Raw genomic sequence first — 20,694 nt, 5'->3', positions numbered from 1 at the left:
TGGCATTACTAGTATTGTAGACAGCAGGCTGGTCATGGGTTTGAATGTCATTTAACTTGCTAGCAATGAATGTGGATGGATCAGTCAACCTCTATGGTCTCAGTTTCCTCATCTGTAAAATGAAGGGATTGTTTTAGATTGCTTCTAAGGTCCTTTATATTTCTAGAACTATGACTCTCAGAATTTACTTCCAATTCTAAGATTATATAATTGTTCCCTCTGCTTCTTTAAATGGTGTATTTGGGAATTTAAGAGACAGTACCCTCAGGAGATGTGAAAAAAAAAAAAGAGAGGGTCTAATCACTGACCTTTTTCTTGTGATTGAGGTTAGGCAGCCCCTTTATAGCTAGAATACTCAGAGTTTTTGATATCTAGTCCTGAAACCTTATGTGTATGTGTTAAATTGGATATGGAAATCACATTTCCTCTCTCCCTGAGGCCCCGAATCAAATGGACCAATATAGATTTAGTGGATATATCCAAGTAATTTGTCACCTAAGAAGAAAACACTTGTTTCTTTCCCAACAGCAATAGTCTAGAGCAGGGCTTCTTAAACTTTTTCTACCTGTCCCTTTTTGCCTGAGAAAAATTTACATACTCCTGGATTTATAAGTATATAAAATGGATATACAATCAGAGATTTACTGATAATAAATGATAATTTCATGACCCTCACATTCAGTTGTGAGACCTCAGATGGGGTCACAACCCACAGTTTATGAAGCTGGGTTCTAAAGGATAGTGATGGTGCTATTTTAATCAAGTCTAAATTGTGACAAGGAGCTAGTAGTTTTCATGTCAGTAGGTACACATGCTCTCTTTTTTCTTCTTTCCTATCCAGAATGGTACTTTGAAGATCATTGACAGGAAAAAACATATATTCAAACTGGCACAAGGGGAATATATAGCACCTGAAAAAATTGAAAATATCTACCAGCGGAGTGAGCCTGTTGCTCAGGTGTTTGTACATGGGGAAAGCTTACAGGTATTTTCTCTGAGTCACCCTGTTTGTGTTTAATTCCTATAGCTATGAAGCAGTGGAAGCAAAAGAGCTATTAAGGCTCTTACTTCAGTTACAATTATTTGAGGTGCAAAAATGGATACTTAAATTATATATTAAGCCCAGGAATCTAAAATGCACACTAACTTTTCCAGCGTGCTTCCCAAATGATTAATGGGCAGGTATGGCAAGACCTTTTGAAAGCTGACTATATTGGCTATACATTAAAACCTTCATTAAGCAAAGATTTTGAAAGGGGATAGTTAACTAGGTCATAGCTTTTTGTAAGAACTAGGTAAAATGAATATTGTACCTTTGTAGATTATTGTCCACTGGGGACTTTGAGCCTTTTTTTACTGTTAATATATACAGTAAAATCGGTGCTTTCTCAGCAAAGATCTCGTCATGGAGAAATAAAAATGGGGATTTCCTTTAGTTTCAAGTAAAGTGAGATTTTAGTACCAGCATGAATGTTCAGGGACTCCTAGTCAAGGTATAATTGTAATTGATCTGTATTGTGTGTGTAGGCATTCCTCATAGCTATAGTGATACCAGATGTGGAGACCCTATCTTCTTGGGCAAAAAAGAAGGGTTTCAGTGGATCCCATGCAGACTTGTGCAAAAATAAGGTAAGCACCTGATAATAATATTAATAATAGCTAACACATATAATATTCACTATGTGTCAGACACTGTGCTAAACACTTCACAAATATTATCTCATTTGACTTTTCCAACAATCTTGGGATCCCCATTTTATCCCCATTTTACAGTTGAGGAGACTGAGGCAAACAGAGGCCAGAGCTCTATCCTCTCTACCACCTAGCCACTAGTGGTCCAACAGATCTCTAAGTTCACGCCTCATCCTGCCTCCTTCATTTTGTTTTAAATGTACTTGTTTTAATAATGCAGTTTTAATACTGTGTCTTTGCTGAAGTGAGGCTCCACATACATGGGACATTACATACAACATCAAATTTTTTTTGATGGTTTTATTGAATTCTTTCTTTCTTTCTTTTTTATAAAATTGTGTTTACAAATCTATTTTTGTTATATACATATTATAAAGGATTGCGCTCTGGGAGGGGGAAGGAAAAGAAGGAAGAAGAAAATCATTTATTAAACACCTACTATGTGTCCTAGGCACTAGGTACTTTACAAATATTTTCTCCTTTGTTCCTCACAACAACCTTTTGAGGTAGGTGTTATTACCATCTCCAATTTATAGTTGAGGAAATTGAGATTAGGTGATTTGCCCAGGGTCACACAACTAATAAGTATCTGAGGCTGGATTTGACCTCAGGTCTTCCTAATGCCTAAAGCTTGCTGGCTAGGGGGAACAGATAAACAATGTAAAAGCAAATGATATCAATAAAAATATTTTTAATGCAGTCTTTATTTTATTGCCTTAATAGGATGTTAAAAAAGCAATCCTAGACGACATGGTGAGACTTGGAAAAGAGGCTGGTCTGAAGCCTTTTGAACAGGTGAGGCTTGAATAAAGGTTTGTGAATCTCTATACAACCAGTTTCTTGACTTTGGAGGTTTTGCTCCAAATGTTATTAGATTGGGTTTCTTAATGAAGTCTTTATTGAATTAAATCACTAGTTAATGGATGTGAATTAATTACCCCATAGCATTTCAGAATCTTTTGGAACTTCTCAAAAGATTGGTTACTATCTCTCATCTAAAACAGAAATTCTTTACCTTTTTTATGTCCTGGCTCCCTTTAGTGGTCTGGTAAAGCCTGTGGCCCTCTTCTCAGAATCATGTTTTCAAATGCATAGAGTAAAACACAGTGTGTTATAATTATGAAAGGAAATCAGTGGTCCTGGGCGTCCCAAAAGTCGTGGTGCAGTTTTAAACTCCTTAAGAAAGGCTCCTTTATTTGGTAGCTTTAAACTGTACTGAGCATAGTTATCAAAGTATTAGAAATGTAAGTTTGTGTATCTCAGGTGAACAATCTCTAGTCTAAGACAACCTGAAGGGAGAAGAGTATCATCTGCCCTGGTTGTACTGTGGCTAATTAAGCCACTTCCTTCAGTGTTAAGTGAATTATTGTTGTTGTTGTTATTTATTCTGTACTGTGCAAGTTTTTGTTTCTTCTCATTTCCAGGTCAAAGGTATTGCTCTTCACTCAGAATTATTTACTGTGGAGAATGGCCTTCTGACTCCGACACTGAAATCAAAGAGACCCGAGCTCCGGAAATATTTCAGGTCACAGATCGATGAACTCTATTCTACCATTAAGATTTAATCTTGAGGAAGATAGCTTGGAAAAAACAAAACCGCACACCTCCAAAAGATCTACTTCTACTGTTGGCCTTCATATTGGTAATTTTGACTACAGCAAACATAGGGAAGGAGACTTGTTTGGACGGAGTTCTTGCCATAGGAATCTTGAAGGAAACAGAACACTGCCTTACTGTCACCTTGTGTTGCTGACCATTTTGTGGTGATATACAATTTCCAAAATGAGCCTTAAATTGTAAAGGGCAACTGTATACTTGATAAGTTATTTGGGACTTCCTCAGCCCAAAAGGTGGGTGTTGACCCTTCTCTCCTGATCCTAACTAAGGAACTAGAGCTTCCCTGTTTCTGAGAGGTCGAATGTTTGATATGTTCTCTGCAGTTAGCTACTCCAAAGGGTACATGGTACACTGGAGAAAAAGAATCCTTTTAAAAATGACAAACACGCACGAGTGGGGTATACCATACTTCATCCAAACATTATTTAAGTCCCCTTTTCTCACCCTTCTTTAGATGAGGGTTATGAAACTCTCTCTCTCCCTTATGCCTTATCCTCAGGTTTACCCCAACCCAGAAAAGAAAGAAATGTCTGAACTTTACTGTTTTAAACTTAAGGTTCACTGTAAACAGGACAAAAGCAACTGAGCAGATTTGGGGTCCCATATGAAAGTCCTACAGAATGTGGATTCTAATGCAAAGCAGAATGCTACCAACAGAGTGTTTTCCTGATCTCTCTCCTTCCCACCCCTCCTGCCAGTAACAAATCTGCCTTAGACTCAACCATGAAGACAAGAATTTCAAGGACATATATACCATCAATAGCAGGATCAGTCAAGCTCAGCTGTGATGACCTGATAACCGTACACCTTATCTCTACACTGCACTAGCCACTCTTTCTGTATAATGGCCAACGGGTTTTTAATGTAGTTTTCATTTCAGAATATCATGCGTGATTAATGCTTTATTTGTTTCCCAGAATAAACTGTCTCATACCAAACATATCACTTCAAAGGACAGAGGGAGTGGGTATATTTGAATACGTTTTTGTTGAAATCGAGGGTACTATTTGACAGAAATGGGCCCATCTCAGAAATCTATTTATGAGTTCTACAAAATGTATTCAGTAAGCCAGAACAAATGTTAATTAATAGAGGGATGTATAAATCTGAAAGGGAGGAATCAATTTTTCCTAAGAGTAATTCCTGAGGGGTTTTTAGTTTAATTGGGGAAATTGGCAACATTTCAATTATTACAGGTCTTGGCCATATTTGACTGAATTAAGTAATCATTTTAAATGATTCTGGTTTTTGGATCGATGGGGTTATATTTAATATTCAAGCACAACAAGGTTTGCACTAAAGAGATGTCATTGTAATAACACTATTTGGTAGCCTAACTTCATAATGTGTGCTCTTAATTGCACAAATATCTAAGTCGGTAATTTATCACATTGGAGTTTTGGATGTTTGCTTTAAGTGTTGGCTATTTCTATGTTTTATAAACCAAAACAATTTCCAAAAAATAACGAAGGAAACCAAAATAAATATTTCCGCATTTCATGTGAGTGAAGTGTTTTTTTTTTTTTTAATTCAAATAATCAAAAGCAAAAAGATGCTCTGAAGAGATGTGATGGAGAAAGCCTTCCCCCCTCCACGTCAGTGAGTTGTATGCCTGCTCTAATTTTTTCCAACCTCATTGACTGTTAACAGCTTTATGACACTTAAAATAACTTTGACATCTGGTCAAAATGTCATTGGCAAAGATCAACAGATGTTGAAATAAAATAGCAAGTATCAGTAAGGAAAATATCAACTATTTTATTAGAATATTTTCCCCCAAGATGGCATTTGTTGGGATTGATTGCCAAATCATATCTTTGTTCTCTTGCTCTGGGAGGCTATCAGAGTGGTAATAACTTAACTTCTTTTTCCCTTCCTTCCCATCAGATATTCCTCATTTTTATACTTTTGAATGTTTTATACACTCCTGGTTCCTCCCTTCTAGCTTCTTCTCCTCTTTCTGTTACTTATTTATGGCCCCTTTGAATGTTTACTTTTGTTGGGCAGTGACACTCAGCAATTCCACAAGGGACCAAGCCTCCCTGTGACGAAGTTGGTAGTGTTTTGTTTTTTAACTTCATAAACCATACAGAGCTGGACAGGGACCCATAGTACATCTCAGCAGCCATGCTCCTGCTGCTGTGCTCCTGGGCAGTTAGTGTAGAGAGAAAAAAAAAAAAAAACCTTCTCCCTAAGTTTTATTCTTTAGTTTGAATTCTGGATAGATAAGAAGCTAGTTCTGAAAAGAATTATATATTGTCCAAAGCTTTGGTTTCTGGGTTTTTCCTTCTAAACCTCAAAGAACTAGGTATTAGATATTAAGTCATCCTGTTCTCTGCATTTTGGCTCCAATCCTCTTCCTTTTCTGCTAGTCACCATTTATATTCATTTCAGTGATTTTGTGTGAATGCCACTTGGTCCCCATGTTGTTTCATGGAACAAAAGTGCTTAACTTTGGGTCTATGGACTTAAAAAAAATTCAATGCCTGTATTTAAGCATATTTGTTCTTTGCAATTCTATTTTATTTTCTATATTTTCTAACATTATTTGAGAAAAAACTCCATATATTTTATGTGACTGCCAAAGAAATCTGCAACACACAGAAGCTTCAAGAACTCCTCCCATGGAATGAAGAACATTGTCCTCTGTTAAAGGAATTTTTATTCAATAGTTTTAGTTGTGTCCAACTTTTCTTGACCCCATTTGGGGCTTTCTTAGCAAAGATATCACAGTGGTTTGCCATTTCCTTCTCTAGTTCATCATACAGATGAGAAAATTGAGGAAAACAGCATAAAATGATTTGCCTAGATTCACACGTTAAGTATTATGTATGTGTATTAAGTAAGTATATGAGGTAAAAATTGAAATCAGGAAGATGAGTCTTCCTAACCCAGCACTCTTATCCACTAACACAATCTAGATACCTTAAAAGAATTGCAGCAGCAATTCATGTGGATCCACAGGATCACAGATTTAAAGCTGAATTTGGAATTATACCCAGAAATTTATCATATTCTGCATATTTTTAAATTCAGCTATACTATTTCCAGTGCTATACGCCCAAAGAAAGTAGAAAAGCAACTATGTACAAAACATTTATAGTGATTCTTTTCATGCTAGCCAAAACTGAAAGCTAAGAGGGTGTCACCTTGTAATGACCACAAAATGGTCAGTAACACAAGATGACCTACTGGGGAATGGCTAGGATATTATAGTGCCATAAGGAATAATAAAAAGGAAGTTTTAGAGAAAACTAGAAAGATCTTTGTGAACTGATAGAATGCCAGGACTGGAATCAGAAAAATTCATCTTCATGAGTTAAAATCTAGCCTCAGATTTTTTTTTTATATTAACTGTGATCCTGAGCAAATCACTTTTTCACTTCAGTTTCCTTATTTATCAAATAAGCTGGAGAAGGAAATGTCATATCAGTGTAGTATCTTTGCCAAGAAATGCCAAATGAGGTCATGAAGAGTCAGACATAACTAAAAAAACAGCAACAACAAAAAAAAGTGAGCACAGTTAGAAGAGCAATTTATATAATGATTATATTTTAGAGAAAAACAATTTTGAAGGACTTTAAAGCTAAATATAATGATAAAACACGAATCTAAAGAATAACGATGAAGATTCATCTCTTACATTTTGAGACATAGCTAAGGGAATTTATTTTACAGGACTACAAAGCTATGTACTAAGAATTTTATTTTTGATGCTGGTGGTGGGGGTTGTTGCGGAAAAGGGAAGTGGTGAATGGGGCAATTAAAATGCTTGCTAATTGAGATTATGTATATATGTATATACACACATATTTATATATATATATAATTAAGACTGAAAGGTAACTTAGGAATCATGATATCTAAGCTTCTCATGTGAGGTATGTTAACATGTACTGATTGATTGACATACCCAAGGTGACACAGTAAGAGACTGAAGCTAGATTGAAATCGGTTGCACACACAGCATTCTGCACTCAGGTTCCATCTAGCTTTTTCTATTGGCACTATTATATTTGCATTCTTTCATATTTGATTTCCTTGCAATGGTTAGCTTAGCTTAATGGATAGTGAGCTTATCTCAGAAACAGGAAAAACTGGGTTCAAGTCTTAGTTCTGACACATACTGACCATTTGACTCTACACTATTCACTTGCCCTCTTGGTATTCAGCTCTCCCAGGTTATACATTGCAGAGAAGGTGCCAATCTACATAGAAGGAGTTTCCTCACTGGGAAATTCACTATATTATTGAAATCACCTCTTCTAATTTTTTATGAGTATTTTTTTCAAGCATGAGATAAGGTGTTTTTATGAGGAACAAATTCTAATGAACAAATTATCAATATTCTTGTTGAAGATTTTTTGCAGGAAGATTAAGCTTCCCAATTTGCTTATGAATTTTCTGTCTCTGCATGGTATACAACCAAGATAGATTTAGGGCAACTGAATTTAAACTTGATAGAATCTGAACTATTTAAACTACTAAAATATGCAATGTTCACATGTCAGATCCTAACATAAATATTGCATTTTTGAATATTTGAATATTTTTTGATTATTTGAATAGATTGATCATATATTGGGAAGTATGAAAATAGAGGCTGATATTCTCTTCTGCCTTAATATTCTTATTACCTGCATCTCCTCCTGTCTTCCCCAGTCTTGGCCTTTCCTCTCGAAAGAAATCTGTATCTTTGGGGGGGGAGGGGGGAATAAACCCTAGTATGTGGCCAAAGACTTAACAAGGTATGTTATGCAAACTATTTAAGGAACCTAATTTGAATAAAAAAGAACAAGATCTATTCTCTATAGACAAAATGTTTAAACATTATATAAATGGAAAATTTTTAAAGGAATTCAAGCTATTAGCAACTATATCAATATGAAAAAGTCCAAACCACTCATAACTAGAGAAATATCTATTAAAACAAATCTGAGGTTCTCCCTGATGCCCAATGGATTGGCAAAGATGACTAAAAAGGGAAAATGGCAATTGTGGAGGGGCTGTGGGGAAACAAAAACAATGAAAATACCCTGTTGGTGGAATTGAGAATTGGTCCAGTTATTTTGGAAAACATTTGGAGCTATGCCCCCCCAAATCACTAAACTGCATAGCCTCTGATCCAGGGATACTTTTCCTATGCCTGTGTCCTAAAGAGCTCTAAGAAAAAGGAAAAAATGTTTGAAGCAACCCTACAATACAGAGTATACAAAACCCTACAAACTAAAGAGATGCCTCATCAATTGGCAAATAACAGATTAGGTTGTAGTATGTGGAAATGGAATATTAGTGGGGAAATGTCACAAGTGATGGTTTTCAAAGAAATCGAGTAAGAGTTGTATAATTTGATGCAGGGTGTTGCGAGGAAAAACCAAGAGAAAATTTGTATGATAGCAACATTGTAAAGAAAAACAGTTGTGAAAATGTTAAGAATTGTGTTCAAAATACCATGATTCCAGAGAAGCAATGATGAAGCATATCACCTATGTGACTACAAGATGAAGAATTCAAGGTATAGAAATCTTAGACACAGACAATATGGGAATTTATTTTGCTTGCAGAAACTTGGCCACAAGAGTTATGATTCCTTTTTTCTTTTTTAATGGGATTAGAGGAATTGGCAGGGTGAGAAAAGTTGGCAGTAGGGCTCTTTCAAAAAAAAAAAGTAAAAGATTTTTTTAAATGCACAGAAGAGAATAGAATAAGGCTAGAAGGAAATAGATGAGCAGGAAAGCATAAAAAATTTCATGTTAAATTTACCATATATGTTTTTTGAATTTTTATTTACTATTTTGTTTTCCTCAATTACATATAAAAATAATTTTCAACATGCATTTTTAAATTTTTTCAAATTCTCTCACTTTCTTCCCATTCCCTTCATTGAAAAGGCAAGCAACTTGATGTAACATATATCTGTAGTCATACAAAACATATTCCCACATTAGTCATGTTGTAAGAAAAAACATAGACCAAAATAACCTCCAAGAAAAATAAAGTTTAAAAAGTATACTTTGATCTGTATTCAGACTTCATCAGTTTATATCCATCAGAATGGATGGCATTTTTCATCATAAATCTTTCAGACTTGTTTAAATTATTTTTCATTTCTGAGAATAGCTAAGTCATTCACAGTTGATCTTGTAGCATTCTTGTTACTGTGAATGATGTTCTCCCTGTTTACTCACTTCACTTTGCATTAGTTCATGTAAGTGTTTCCAGGTTTTTCTGAGAACATCTTGATCATTATAGCACAATAGTATTCCATCACAATCATATACCACAACTTGTTCAACCAATTTCTAGTTGGAATTTATCATATACTTTAAAGAGAAAGCAAGTTATAGGTAATAGAAATTCAGCTTCATCTAGAAACAGCTATTTTGTTCCTACTTTGGATATAGGAATGCTAATAAACCTAAATAGAATTTTTTTTAAATACTAAAACAAGCATTCACCTTCTCATGCTATGACCTTGGAGTCAATGAGAGCTAGAGTAATGACAGGAATTAATAGTGTTGCTTCCCTTCCATCCTTATTAGGACAGAGATCAGCTGCCCATGGAGTTCCAGGGTCAGAAGGAAGGAGAGAACTAGAAGGGAGTTCCCATCTAACTCTTATTGCAGGGGAGCAGGGACATTCCAGAGAGGAATGACTCTTATTTTTCTTCTATCTAAACCTCTCATGAAAAAAATTTCCATGGAGCTGGAGAATCCCATATCAAAAATCAAGTCTAAGTCTTCCTTTTATGTACAAATCAGATACGATCTTTGACTCTTTTATTAACTGCTGTAATTCTGTAATTCATATAGGAAAATAAGCCTCATTATTATATTTAATAGTTCTCAAGTTCTGTACTATAGAACTTGAGTCAGGAGGGATGCATTTCCTCCTGCCTCTGCTTCAACAAATCCCTCTCTTCAACTCTCAGCTCAAACATTCACTTTTGCACGAAGCCTTTCCTGATCCCCCACTTCCTAATGCCTCTCTCTCCCTAAGGCATATGTATACACATACACACATATGTATTGTATATAATTTATATCTAAATTATTTATACACACACATGTGCATATATGCATATATAAATATGTGATATAAATTTTAAAATAATATACAATAAAATAAATACTAAAAATAAACATATAATGAAATTATATATGTTGTTTTCCCTAACAGAATATAAGCTTGAGAGTGAGGATTTTGTATTTAAAGTGCCTGGCACACGGCAAGCATTTAATAAGTGCTCGTTGGCTGTTGTATTCTTTATTTCATAGATGAAGAAACAATCTGGGAATAGGGGAGAGAACAGTAATTGACTCTGTGAATGACAAACTTGGGATTTCTGATCCCCAGCTCTTTTCATCATACCATGTTGCCTCTGGACGGGGTTCTAATGTGATTTCTGCCACTTTCTAACTTCTGTTTCTATCCTAACCTCCCTAGGTCTCCTTTTCTTTATCTGTAAAAATGATAATTTTTTTCATAAAGTAGCAGTTAGATAAATGCTTTGTTAGGTGAAGCTTTATATGAATGTGAGCTATTATTTTATTTTAAGTTTAGAACTGGTAGGGACTTTAGGGATCATCCATTTATTTCAACACCCTATGAATTAGGAAACGGACTCAGCAAGGTTAAATTCAAAAGCCAAACAAGTAGCAGAGTTAGCGAATGAATCCAGATTCTCTGGCTTGAAATATTTTCTAAACTTTTCTTTGCTCCTACATCCTTTCCCACAGTCTAAGACAGGAATTAATACCATTATATCAAGGCTATTTAGGGACATTAAGTATGAATGCCAGTGTAAGCTAAGTTATAGGAAAGAAGGGCACTTAGGTGGTCCATTGGATAGTGTGGAATTTGGGGCCAGAAAAGTGTCCCAGAGCATGGAAGACTTACTCAGAGAATGGAACACTGTCATTAGAAAATGAGATTTCTTCTGTTTCCAGTAAACTACCTTGACTTCATCATGATCTCTTAACTCATCTCCAGGGATGCAGATAGCAACAACCCTCTACTCCCTTGCCCTCATGCCTGCCCATACTGATGCCCATTCTACTCTTGTGCCTGTCCTCCCATTAACTGCCTATGGGTTTCACCTACCATGTTAAGAACCTTCCTCCCATTCCCTTCACTTGATATAATCAGACACGAGCTGTTCTTGTTATTCTTCATGACTGGCCCTTCCTTTTTGCAAATCATCTATTTCTTTATCTCACATCCTTTTAATTACTGAGATCAAATATGATACAAGACTCATAGTTGATAGTATGATTCTTAAGATGAGTTCTCGTGTTGAGATCCATATATATCCCTCAAGGGTCTCTAGAAAGATTTTAGAAGATCCATGAACTTGGATGAGAAAAAAAAACAACTATATAACTTCTAAATGAAATTTATTGCCTCTTTTTATTATGAGTCTAGGCAACAAACCATAATCTGAAGGGATCCATAGGCTTTACATGCTATCCAAGATATCTATGACACATAAAGTTAAGAACCCCTCTTCGTAAGGGAATTATAATAGATTGTGGAAATACATAATTTATTAAGATAGAGAAGAAAAGAAGAATCAAAAGATAAGAGATAACAGATAAAAGATAAATGTTACCAATAAACAATTGTTTGACGTTTGAAATTGCAAGACTAGAGCTTAATATATTTTAGTTTTCCTCTCTTTTTCTCTGATGGAGAAAAAGAATGAGAAGTACAATATTTGGAAAGGTGTAGAGCTCAAGGGAGGATCAGGACTTGCATAATAAGAAGAAAGTAAGTCTGGGGAGCCCAAACTTAGATAATAGAATAATGACTGTACCGTTGGATAAACAAAGTTATAGTAATGCATGGAATTGGAAGCATTTTCCTTAGGATCTACTTTTTTTTTTTTCCTTGCAAGCTCCATCTTTAGAAGAGGACATCCTTTAGTTCAGAGGTGGAGAACATTTTTCTGCCAAGGGCCATTTGGATATTTATAACATCAATTATCAACTTGTAGAATTCAAGTAGAGGAAGATTGTTGTAAGTAGCTTTTATCATCTTCTCTGCTTTTGCTTACCTCTATAATCACTTTTTTGCCTGGTTTGTCATGTTAATATTTCACTCATTATTTTCTTTAGACTCCTGAACTTCCATAGTTCTCTATCTATGAATATAAACCCTCAGGTAGTACTCTCTCCTGTTTTTTCTGATCATGTGATTTTCTTAAGTGACATTCAATAGCTATAGGGCAGGAAGGGAATAATTTGGGCAAGTCATATAACCTCTGTCTGTTTCCTCCTTTATAAAATGAAAATAATTGTATTTCCCTGTTGTATTTATTGCTATTCAGTCATTTCTGAATCTTTGTGATCCCATTTGGAGTTTTCTTAGCAAAAATACAGGCATGGTTTGCTGCAGTGTTTTTCTTCTTTAGTTCTCTCTGGGAGAAAGCAAGTTTCTCAGAGGAGGTTTTCTGGAGGCAGCCTTAGTTGCAGTTGAAAGTAATAATCACCTCAAAACGCAGCCAGGTGATAAAAGTTCGGATCTTTTATTGCCTCCAATATAGCCCGGTTAGCTTGGTTCCAAGACCTCCCTCCGAATGTCTCCACATCCAAAGGTTTGTCCTTCAGCCCAGCCAGCACAAAGGTGAATCTGTCTTGCCTCTGAGAGAGGGCTTCTAGCTCTCAGTCTCCCAGAGTGCTCCTCTCCCACCCCAGTCAATGTTCCGAAGTAAAACTCCTCACTCAGAGAGGGCTTCTGGCTGGACTCACTTGACGCTCTCCTCTCAATCTAAATTCAGCTGAACTCCCGACTGAGTCCGCTTCTTATCTATCATCTCCCAAAGGTTGACTCCTCCTCCTGGAGGCACACCCAAGGGAAGTGTGAATTCACAAAGTTACAAAGTTTACTTTGTGAATCTCCCATACTTGTGAACTCCAGTGAATAAAGATGTGAACACAAGCACAGTCCAGGGACTATACACAGAGGGTGGATAGTGTGCCCTTGGGTGGGGGCCATATTTTTGACCTTGCTATACCATAGTAAATATCCCTTTTGTAAAAGCTTTTTAAAAAAATAATTTGGAGACTGACTTTGAAGTAATTATAGATGTCTTAGAGGATCACATAACAATATTAGGTTTATGACAGATCTGTCTTAAATTCAAACAATGGGTCAGTTGGGGAATTATATTTGAAGATTTTTTCCTCCATTTTAAAAATGTATTTTGAACTAGCCCTGTGATTTTTATTATTATAGGAAACTTCTAGTGAAGAAATTCTCCCCTATCCTGTGTACCTTACCTGGAACATGAGAAATTAAGCAACTTGTCCAGAGTTACACAGTCAATACATGTAAATTCAGAATTCAAACTTAGGACTTTGGACTCTTAGGCTCTATTTTCTATTCACCATACCATGCTGTTACTTCTTTATTCATTTTTAGAAAAGCAAATATGTATGATTTTAGTATAAAAGGTTAACAACATCGAGCTGGTAATTACTAGTAATTCTTCACTAATTTTTTTTTTTTTTTTTTAGTGAGATATTTTCTTTTTCCAATTCGCAAATTCTGTTTCCCTGCACTTCTTGGGAGTTTTTTATCTTTTCCAATTCACATTTCAGGAAGTTGTTGCTCTCTTGCATAGCTTCTCTTTCCTTTCCCCATTTTTCTTCTAGCTCTCTCTTAAGGTTTTTAATAGTCTCTTCTAGGAGACCCTTTTGTACTGGAGACCAACAATTGTCTGGAGACTCTCTGCTATCAGTCTCTTCAGGGCTGAAAAGCTGTTCTTTTTCTGTATAGAAACTATCAATCATTCTTTTGATTTTTTTACTCATTTTGTTAAAGCCTGAAGTGTCTGCCTTCAGAGCCAGGAGGTTACCAGCTTCCTCTGCAGAGCAGTGAAAGGTGTATGGACGGGTAGCTGTCCTGCCAGTCGGCTACAAAAAGCAGCCAGGTACTGGAGTGTTCTGGGAAAGAGTTCCCCACCCGGGAGTAACTCAGGCCTGCAGGGCTGGGCTGGGAAAGTGCCTGCAAAGAACCCCTGCTGTGTGAGATAACGACTGCCCTGGGGCTAGAGGCTGAGCAGTGAGAGTTTCACTGCCCCAAGCCAAACCCTGCCCTGGGGCTGTGGGTATTAGCAGCAGAGCAGGGAATGGCCCTGCAGGGACTGGAAGTGTCTCTGCTCTGGAAGCACAGTCCTGCTGGGGAGGTTCTATTGCCCCAGGCTGAGCCCCCCACTCTGCAGATCAGAGGCTGCCCAGGCTGTGTCCCCTGCTGTGCAGATATATAGCTGCCCCAGCAAAAGCCCCGAACTGCAGGATGTGGCTACAGGGCTGCATTACAATCTGCCTGAGTCACTTCCGGGTTTGAGGGGTTACAGCCAGATCTCGTTAGGTTCTGGCGTTTTTTAGAGAACCCTCTGTTTTAGGCTTTCATTTCTCTGCCAGTTTACTGCTTTGTAGTCATGGAAGAGCAGTCAGCCTATAGCAGAGTCGTCTCTATAACTTCTCTAGCCACAGAGATCACCCCCGCCCCTGGTCTGCTCAGGATGCTAGCCTCTCGCTGCCTGTTCTAGTCTGTTCCTAGTTTGTCCCTCAGGACAAACCTTTCCTGGCGAGCTTCCGGATTGACTTTGCTGGTAAGTTGTAGTGCTTCTCATCTTCATGAATTTAAGCAGTGAAGAGCTATTTTTGAGGCTGAATTAAATAGTTGATTATGAGAGGAATGAGAGGAGCTTAGAGAGTCGTGTGTGCCGGCTCCGCCATCTTGGCTCCACCCTACCCAATTACTAGTAATTCTTAAATGTTACTTCATGTTCTCTCCCTGTCCTGTGTATTTGACTTTAATATCTCTCCAATAATCTAATTATGCTATTTACTGAGAGTTAGTGTTAGCTTATCCAAGTATTCTTAAGTTACTAAATTTTAACAAGAAATAAGGGGGAAAAAATTTTCTTTGGGAGCTCATTGCAAACCTCATTTGCTCTGAGATTTAGGAGATTAAAAATGTGTAAGAAAAGATAAGAACAAAATAGTCAAAGAAGTCACTAAAGGGAAATAATGATTGACTTAGTAAATATTTAGACAAGGAGTAAGATGAGATTAAAAAGTAAATGTTGTTAGAATATTGCAAGAATTGTCTTTTAGCATTGGCATATTTAAGCTGAGCCTTATACAGAATCAAGATTACATGGCTATCATTGTTTGTAGTCCCAGATATATGAAAGTCAATTACTTGCCTGTTAGGTTATGGGTAACACATTTCATCACCAGTCTTCTTGAATTGCTCTTTATGTTGATTAGAGTTTTTAAGTCTTTCAAAGTTGTTTATCTTAATGATGTTGTTATCATAGAAATTATTGTCCTGCTTCTAATCATATTGCTCTGCATCATTCTTCAAGTTTTCCCAAGTTTCTTTGAAACCATCCCTTCATCATTTTTACCACCTCCTTCCTTTTAGAGGGACACCTACTAAGGGGTGCCAAGGTTAAGAATCATTTTTCTCAATCTATGATTTATGATCCCAATTAATAAACTATTTCATGGAAGACATCTTTCAAAATATCATGTATTTTGACAGCCCATATTTGGAGCATCTATGTGAAAAGGAAAATTATGCACAGGTCAACTATGGAAGTGAACCTAGGCAAACCCTCTAAATAATTTTTTTTTAATTAACAGAAATCAATTTTCTTTCCCTCTCACTCTACTCCTTGGGAAAAACTAAAACCAAAATCAAAATCCTCATAATAGATGTGCCCAGTCATGTAATACAAATGTTTTCATTGGTCATGTTGAACAAAATGTATCATTCTATACTTTGAGATCAATTCTCAGTCAGGCATGTTGCCCCTCTTCTCACAACATGATTGTGGTTGTATTGATCATAGATCTTACAGCTTCTCCTCCTTTCTTTTATCCTTTCTTCTTTCCCCTCTTTCTTATCCTTTCTTCCTTCCCTTCTTCCTTCCTTCCCTTGTTTCTTTTCCCCTTCCTGCTCTCCTTCCTTCCTTTTCTTCTCCCTTCCCTTCTTTCCCTTCCCTCCTTGTCTTTTTCCTTCTGTAATTGTATAAATTGCTGTAATTGTATGAATTGCTCTGGTTCTGTTCATTTCATTCTTCAATATAAAAGTCTTCAAAATTATTAATTTTTATAATATTGCTATTATGGTATAAATTATGCTCCTGTTTTTGCTCCTTTCATTTAGTGTCTCTTTATACAAGTTATTTCATGTCTTTTTTAAATCATCCATTTCCTCATCTCTTACAATACAATAATTCTGTCCATCATATTTTTACAGGTCTGAGTTAGACCTCCAGTAGGAAGGTCTGGAGATGGTTCCCTTATCACAATGTATGGCACCCGAACATGGGACACAAGAATCACAAGAAACAAAGAAGCAGCAGCACCCGAGAACTGTTCATGAGTAGGATCTTCCCAGAGTTCTTTTGGTGACCTGAGGGGAAGGAAAGGGAGAAGAGACCCAGTAAGACATTTTCCCCTCAGGGGAAGGAAAGGGAGAAGAGACCCAGTAAGACATTTTTAGTCTTTATAATTTCCAGATTAAAAGGAGTGTATCTTCTCCTGGCTTGACCTGAACAGTCAAGTTCTTCAAATACAGAGTATGCTTCTATTCTCAAACCAAATGTATCTTGTCCTTCCTCTTTAGCTTTAACTAATGCCTCTTGTAATGGTGACATGGGGGGATGGGCAAAACTGCTGCATAGAGGTGCTGATGGTGTCACTACTCCCACTCCTCCTCCTCTCTCCATCTATGAAGTCGAAGTTGAGGGAGGAGGGTCAGGAGATGGGAATGCCCTAAGGATACCTGCTCAGGTGTAACTGATCTGTGAAAGTGAGAAGCATCCCTTAAGCTCATCAGCACTGTCCTTAAGATACTTAACTCTTTTCCTGCCCAACTCTTCTTGCCTTCCAACTGCTTTGTCAGTACCATCCTCTTCCTGCTCTTTCCTCACACTTCCTGTCAGGCTGTCCACATTAAAATTTTTCCTTGTTTTTAAAATTTGTGGGATTCTTTAAAGCCAATTGTATTATGTTGTACATAAGGAATGTTTCCTCAGGAATTGAATCAGTACCCATAGCTTGGTAATATTCAATTAGTTGCTCTCTCACCATTTTCCACATATCTGGCTCTAATTTTTCTTTCTTAGAGATCCAAGGAGATATGTACTCTAATATATTTAAGAGTCCAGTGATCTGCTTCTGAGTTACCAACAAACCTTGCTTCTTTATTCACTTAACTATGCATGCTACACACTCCCCTTGGGGTGGGGAAGGCTCTTTTCTTAGTATTTGCCCCATTTCGGCTGAAAAATGAAAGTGACTGATTACCTTACCAAATCTTTCTGCTTGTCTATTTTTGTACTTACCCTATTTCTGGGTCCCAGGGACTTCTCCACTGAACTCGCCAATCAAGTCAATCAAAATGTGTAGGTCCTCATATCTAGTGCCCCATGTTGGATGCAAAAATGTATTGTGCTTTCTAGAGCCCGTACCTTGGGATGCCAAAATATCCCATCCTGACTAGCTCTCTAGAATCTCGGGACCAGCCTGAATCCTTGATCTTAGTGGAAGAGTGATAAAGGCAGGAGACCCAGAGGATGGTCAAAGATTGAGTGCCTTATTTCCAGTTTTCTCAGCCCTTAAATACCTTGGTATGATTATATCATTAATGCACACACTAAGTATGTGCCAATTAGAGAACCATTATATCATCACATCACACTGAGCAAGTGCTAACTATAAGCATCCTGCTATTGCTATGTAAATGCATCTTTACTGTAAGTATCCCTTGATTCAAGTAGAGTACAGGTGGTCATGCCCTCTTTGACTTCTCAGGAAGGGTGAGAGCACCAAAGAGAGGTGGGAGCCAAACCAGACATTGTCAGCAGGTTCCCTCTGGGCTGACAGGTCTTATACCTTACCCAGAGTTCCCCTACTATCTGCAGATCTCTACAGTATTCATAGAACAACTTATTCCACCCATCTTCAATTAATTGGTATTCCTTTAGTTTCCAGGATTTTTTTTTTCCACTACAAATAAAGAGCTGCTTTAAATATTTTTTCCTCATTTAAAATAATCTTTTGAGTATAGCTGTATCAAAGGGTATACACTGCTTAGTAACATTTTGTGTATAATTCCAAATTGCTTTCCAGAATGGTTATATCCATTCATAGAACAGTGCACTAATATGCCAATTTTCCCACAGCCTCTCCAACATTTGTCATTTTCTTTTTTGAGGGAGGTCATCATCTTTGCCAGTCTGTTGAGTATGAGGTAGTACCTCAAAATTGGCAAGAGAATCACAAGTATATTCTATAATATTTTTAAATGGGGTTTATCTTTCTGTTTTTGATGGTTTTTATTTATAAGGCAGCTGGTGGCACAAAGTGGATAGAGCACTGGACTTACATTCTGGAAAATCTAAGTTGAAATCCAGCTTCAAACACTTAATAGTTGTATGACTCTGAGCAGATCACTTAACCTCAGCTTGCCTTAGTTTCTTCAATTGTAAAATGGGAATAATATTAGCACATTCCTCCCAAGGTTGTTGAAAGGATCAAATAAGATAATATTTGTAAAGTGTTCTGCATATTTATTGGCAGATATAATCTTGCTTAATTAAAACTTTCCCTCTTTTTCTCATTAGTATTATACAGCTATGTTGATTATGTGTGGACTTGTTTTCAATGTTAGTGAAATTTTTCAATAATTCAATTCATTTTTAAATTGATTCTCAAGGGTCTTTCAAGTGCATCATATCATCTGAAATAAATGATAATTTTGTTCTTTACCTATGATTATTCCTGCACTTACTTTTTCTACACATTGCTGATGCTAGCATTTCTAGTACCGTGTCAAAGAGAAATAGCGACAATGGACATCTTATTTCTCCTTTGGTTTTATTGAAAAGTCTTCTAATTTATCCCCCTAAAATGATAAATTATATATCTGAAACCAAGAATTAGCATCCTATATAACAGAGATAAACTAGATTCATTTTCCAAAAAAAAAAGAATTTAAGGATTACCTTTCTTGGGATGTCCAAACTCGTAATAGGAAGTAATTTAATTACATCAGTGAGATGTAATCCTTTTGTATATCCTTTTGAAATTTTGTATATGCTTTTAGATATAAATACCCCCTAGGTCATGGAACTGAGTTTAATCAGGATTATTTCAAATAATTCAACAAATATTTATCAAGTGCCTGTGAGGGGACATATATGTTAATCACAATGTATACAAATCCCAAAATAACAGTTCCTGCCCTCTCCTAAGGGATATATTAAGTATAAAAAGGGAAAAACAAGGAAGAAATAGAAGGAGAAAGGAAGAGAAGAAGAAAGAGAGAAAGAGGAAGGAGGGAAGAAAGAGGGAAGAAAGGGAAGAGGGAAGAAAGAAAAGAGGGAGGAAAGTAGGGAGAGAAAATGAGAAAATAATGAAGGGGGAAAGGAGGAGATGAAGGGAGGAAAGAGATAAAAGAAGTGAGGGAAAGAGAGATGGAAAAGAGGGGAAAAGAAGAAAGGAGAGAAAAAAGGAAGGAAAAAGGAAAAGAGAGAAGAAAGAAGGGAGGGAAAGAAGAAGGGAGGGGAAAAAAGGAAAAGAAGTGAGGGAAGAAGGAAGGAGGAAAAAAGAGAGAAAGAAGGAGGAAGGGAAGAAGAGTAAAAGGGAGGGAGGAAGAAAAGAAACAAGAAAAGGAGGAAGGATGGCACTTCATTAAGAGTTTTATAAATATTATCTCATTATTATTGTAAATTATTAATATTAACTCACAAAATTGCTGGAAGGTAAGGCAATTATCTCCATTTGACAGTTGAGGAAAGTGGCAAAAAGTTATCCAAAAACAGTATGATCTAAACAGGAGTTATATTGATCATGAATAGAGGGACAATAGATGGTCAGCCTGAGGACTACACTGGTACCCATGAAATGTGAACCTAGGAAAAAAGCCTATAATACATTGAAAGACTTTTTTTTAATGGAGAATATCTCTGGACCACAGGATCATAGATGCAGAGCTTGAAGGCATCTGAAACTCCTTCATTTTAAAGATGAGAAAACTGAGGCAAAGAGATGAAGTTGATGAGGTCAGTGTTAGTTGTGATAGGTGCAAGAATTGGGATGGGAAATCCCCTCTGCTTGGAGGCACAGGTCCTATTTGAAAGAATTTGCAAACCTGAAATCTGTGTGGCAAAAGGGATTTATTGGCACTGAAAAGCCAGCTTGTTAAGCAGACTTCTTAGTCAAAAAGTCCTGTTAGGAAGATAGCAAAGGTTAACACTGAAAAGAGAACATCTTCACCAGTGGGCAAAAAGTCCTGGCAGGACAGCTTGCTAAGAAGACAGCTTCCTTGGCAAGCATAATCCTGTTTAGGACTTCTACA

General features: G+C 36.7%; 1 protein-coding gene and 1 long non-coding RNA gene across 4 annotated transcripts in view; both read left to right on the top strand.

Annotated features, from left to right (window-relative positions):
- The window catches only part of ACSL1 (acyl-CoA synthetase long chain family member 1), a 93,256-nt gene extending 88,447 nt beyond the window's left edge, over positions 1-4,809 (top strand). For both annotated transcript variants that reach the window (XM_051966241.1, XM_051966240.1), the window contains exons 18-21: positions 842-985; positions 1,528-1,629; positions 2,416-2,487; positions 3,117-4,809. In XM_051966241.1, coding sequence (XP_051822201.1) covers positions 842-985; positions 1,528-1,629; positions 2,416-2,487; positions 3,117-3,257 — 459 coding nt within the window. In that variant the 3' untranslated portion in view covers positions 3,258-4,809. The remainder of the gene's footprint in view (positions 1-841; positions 986-1,527; positions 1,630-2,415; positions 2,488-3,116) is intronic.
- LOC127541132 (uncharacterized) overlaps positions 1-19,102 on the top strand; it is a 217,064-nt gene extending 197,962 nt beyond the window's left edge. Inside the window, exons 1-2 of one of the 2 annotated variants that reach the window (XR_007948371.1) lie at positions 14,689-14,926; positions 16,588-19,102. This is a non-coding gene — a long non-coding RNA (uncharacterized LOC127541132). Of the gene's footprint in view, positions 1-14,688; positions 14,927-16,587 lie in introns of those variants that run through there. The other variant, XR_007948372.1, reaches the window with a different exon arrangement.
- Positions 19,103-20,694: the final 1,592 nt, after the last annotated feature.

This window comes from Antechinus flavipes, chromosome 6 (genome assembly GCF_016432865.1).
Source record: "Antechinus flavipes isolate AdamAnt ecotype Samford, QLD, Australia chromosome 6, AdamAnt_v2, whole genome shotgun sequence".
NCBI classification, from domain to species: Eukaryota; Metazoa; Chordata; class Mammalia; order Dasyuromorphia; family Dasyuridae; genus Antechinus; species Antechinus flavipes.
The sequence above is the reverse complement of the archived record's forward strand: the minus strand, read 5'-3'. Positions and strand labels throughout refer to the sequence as shown.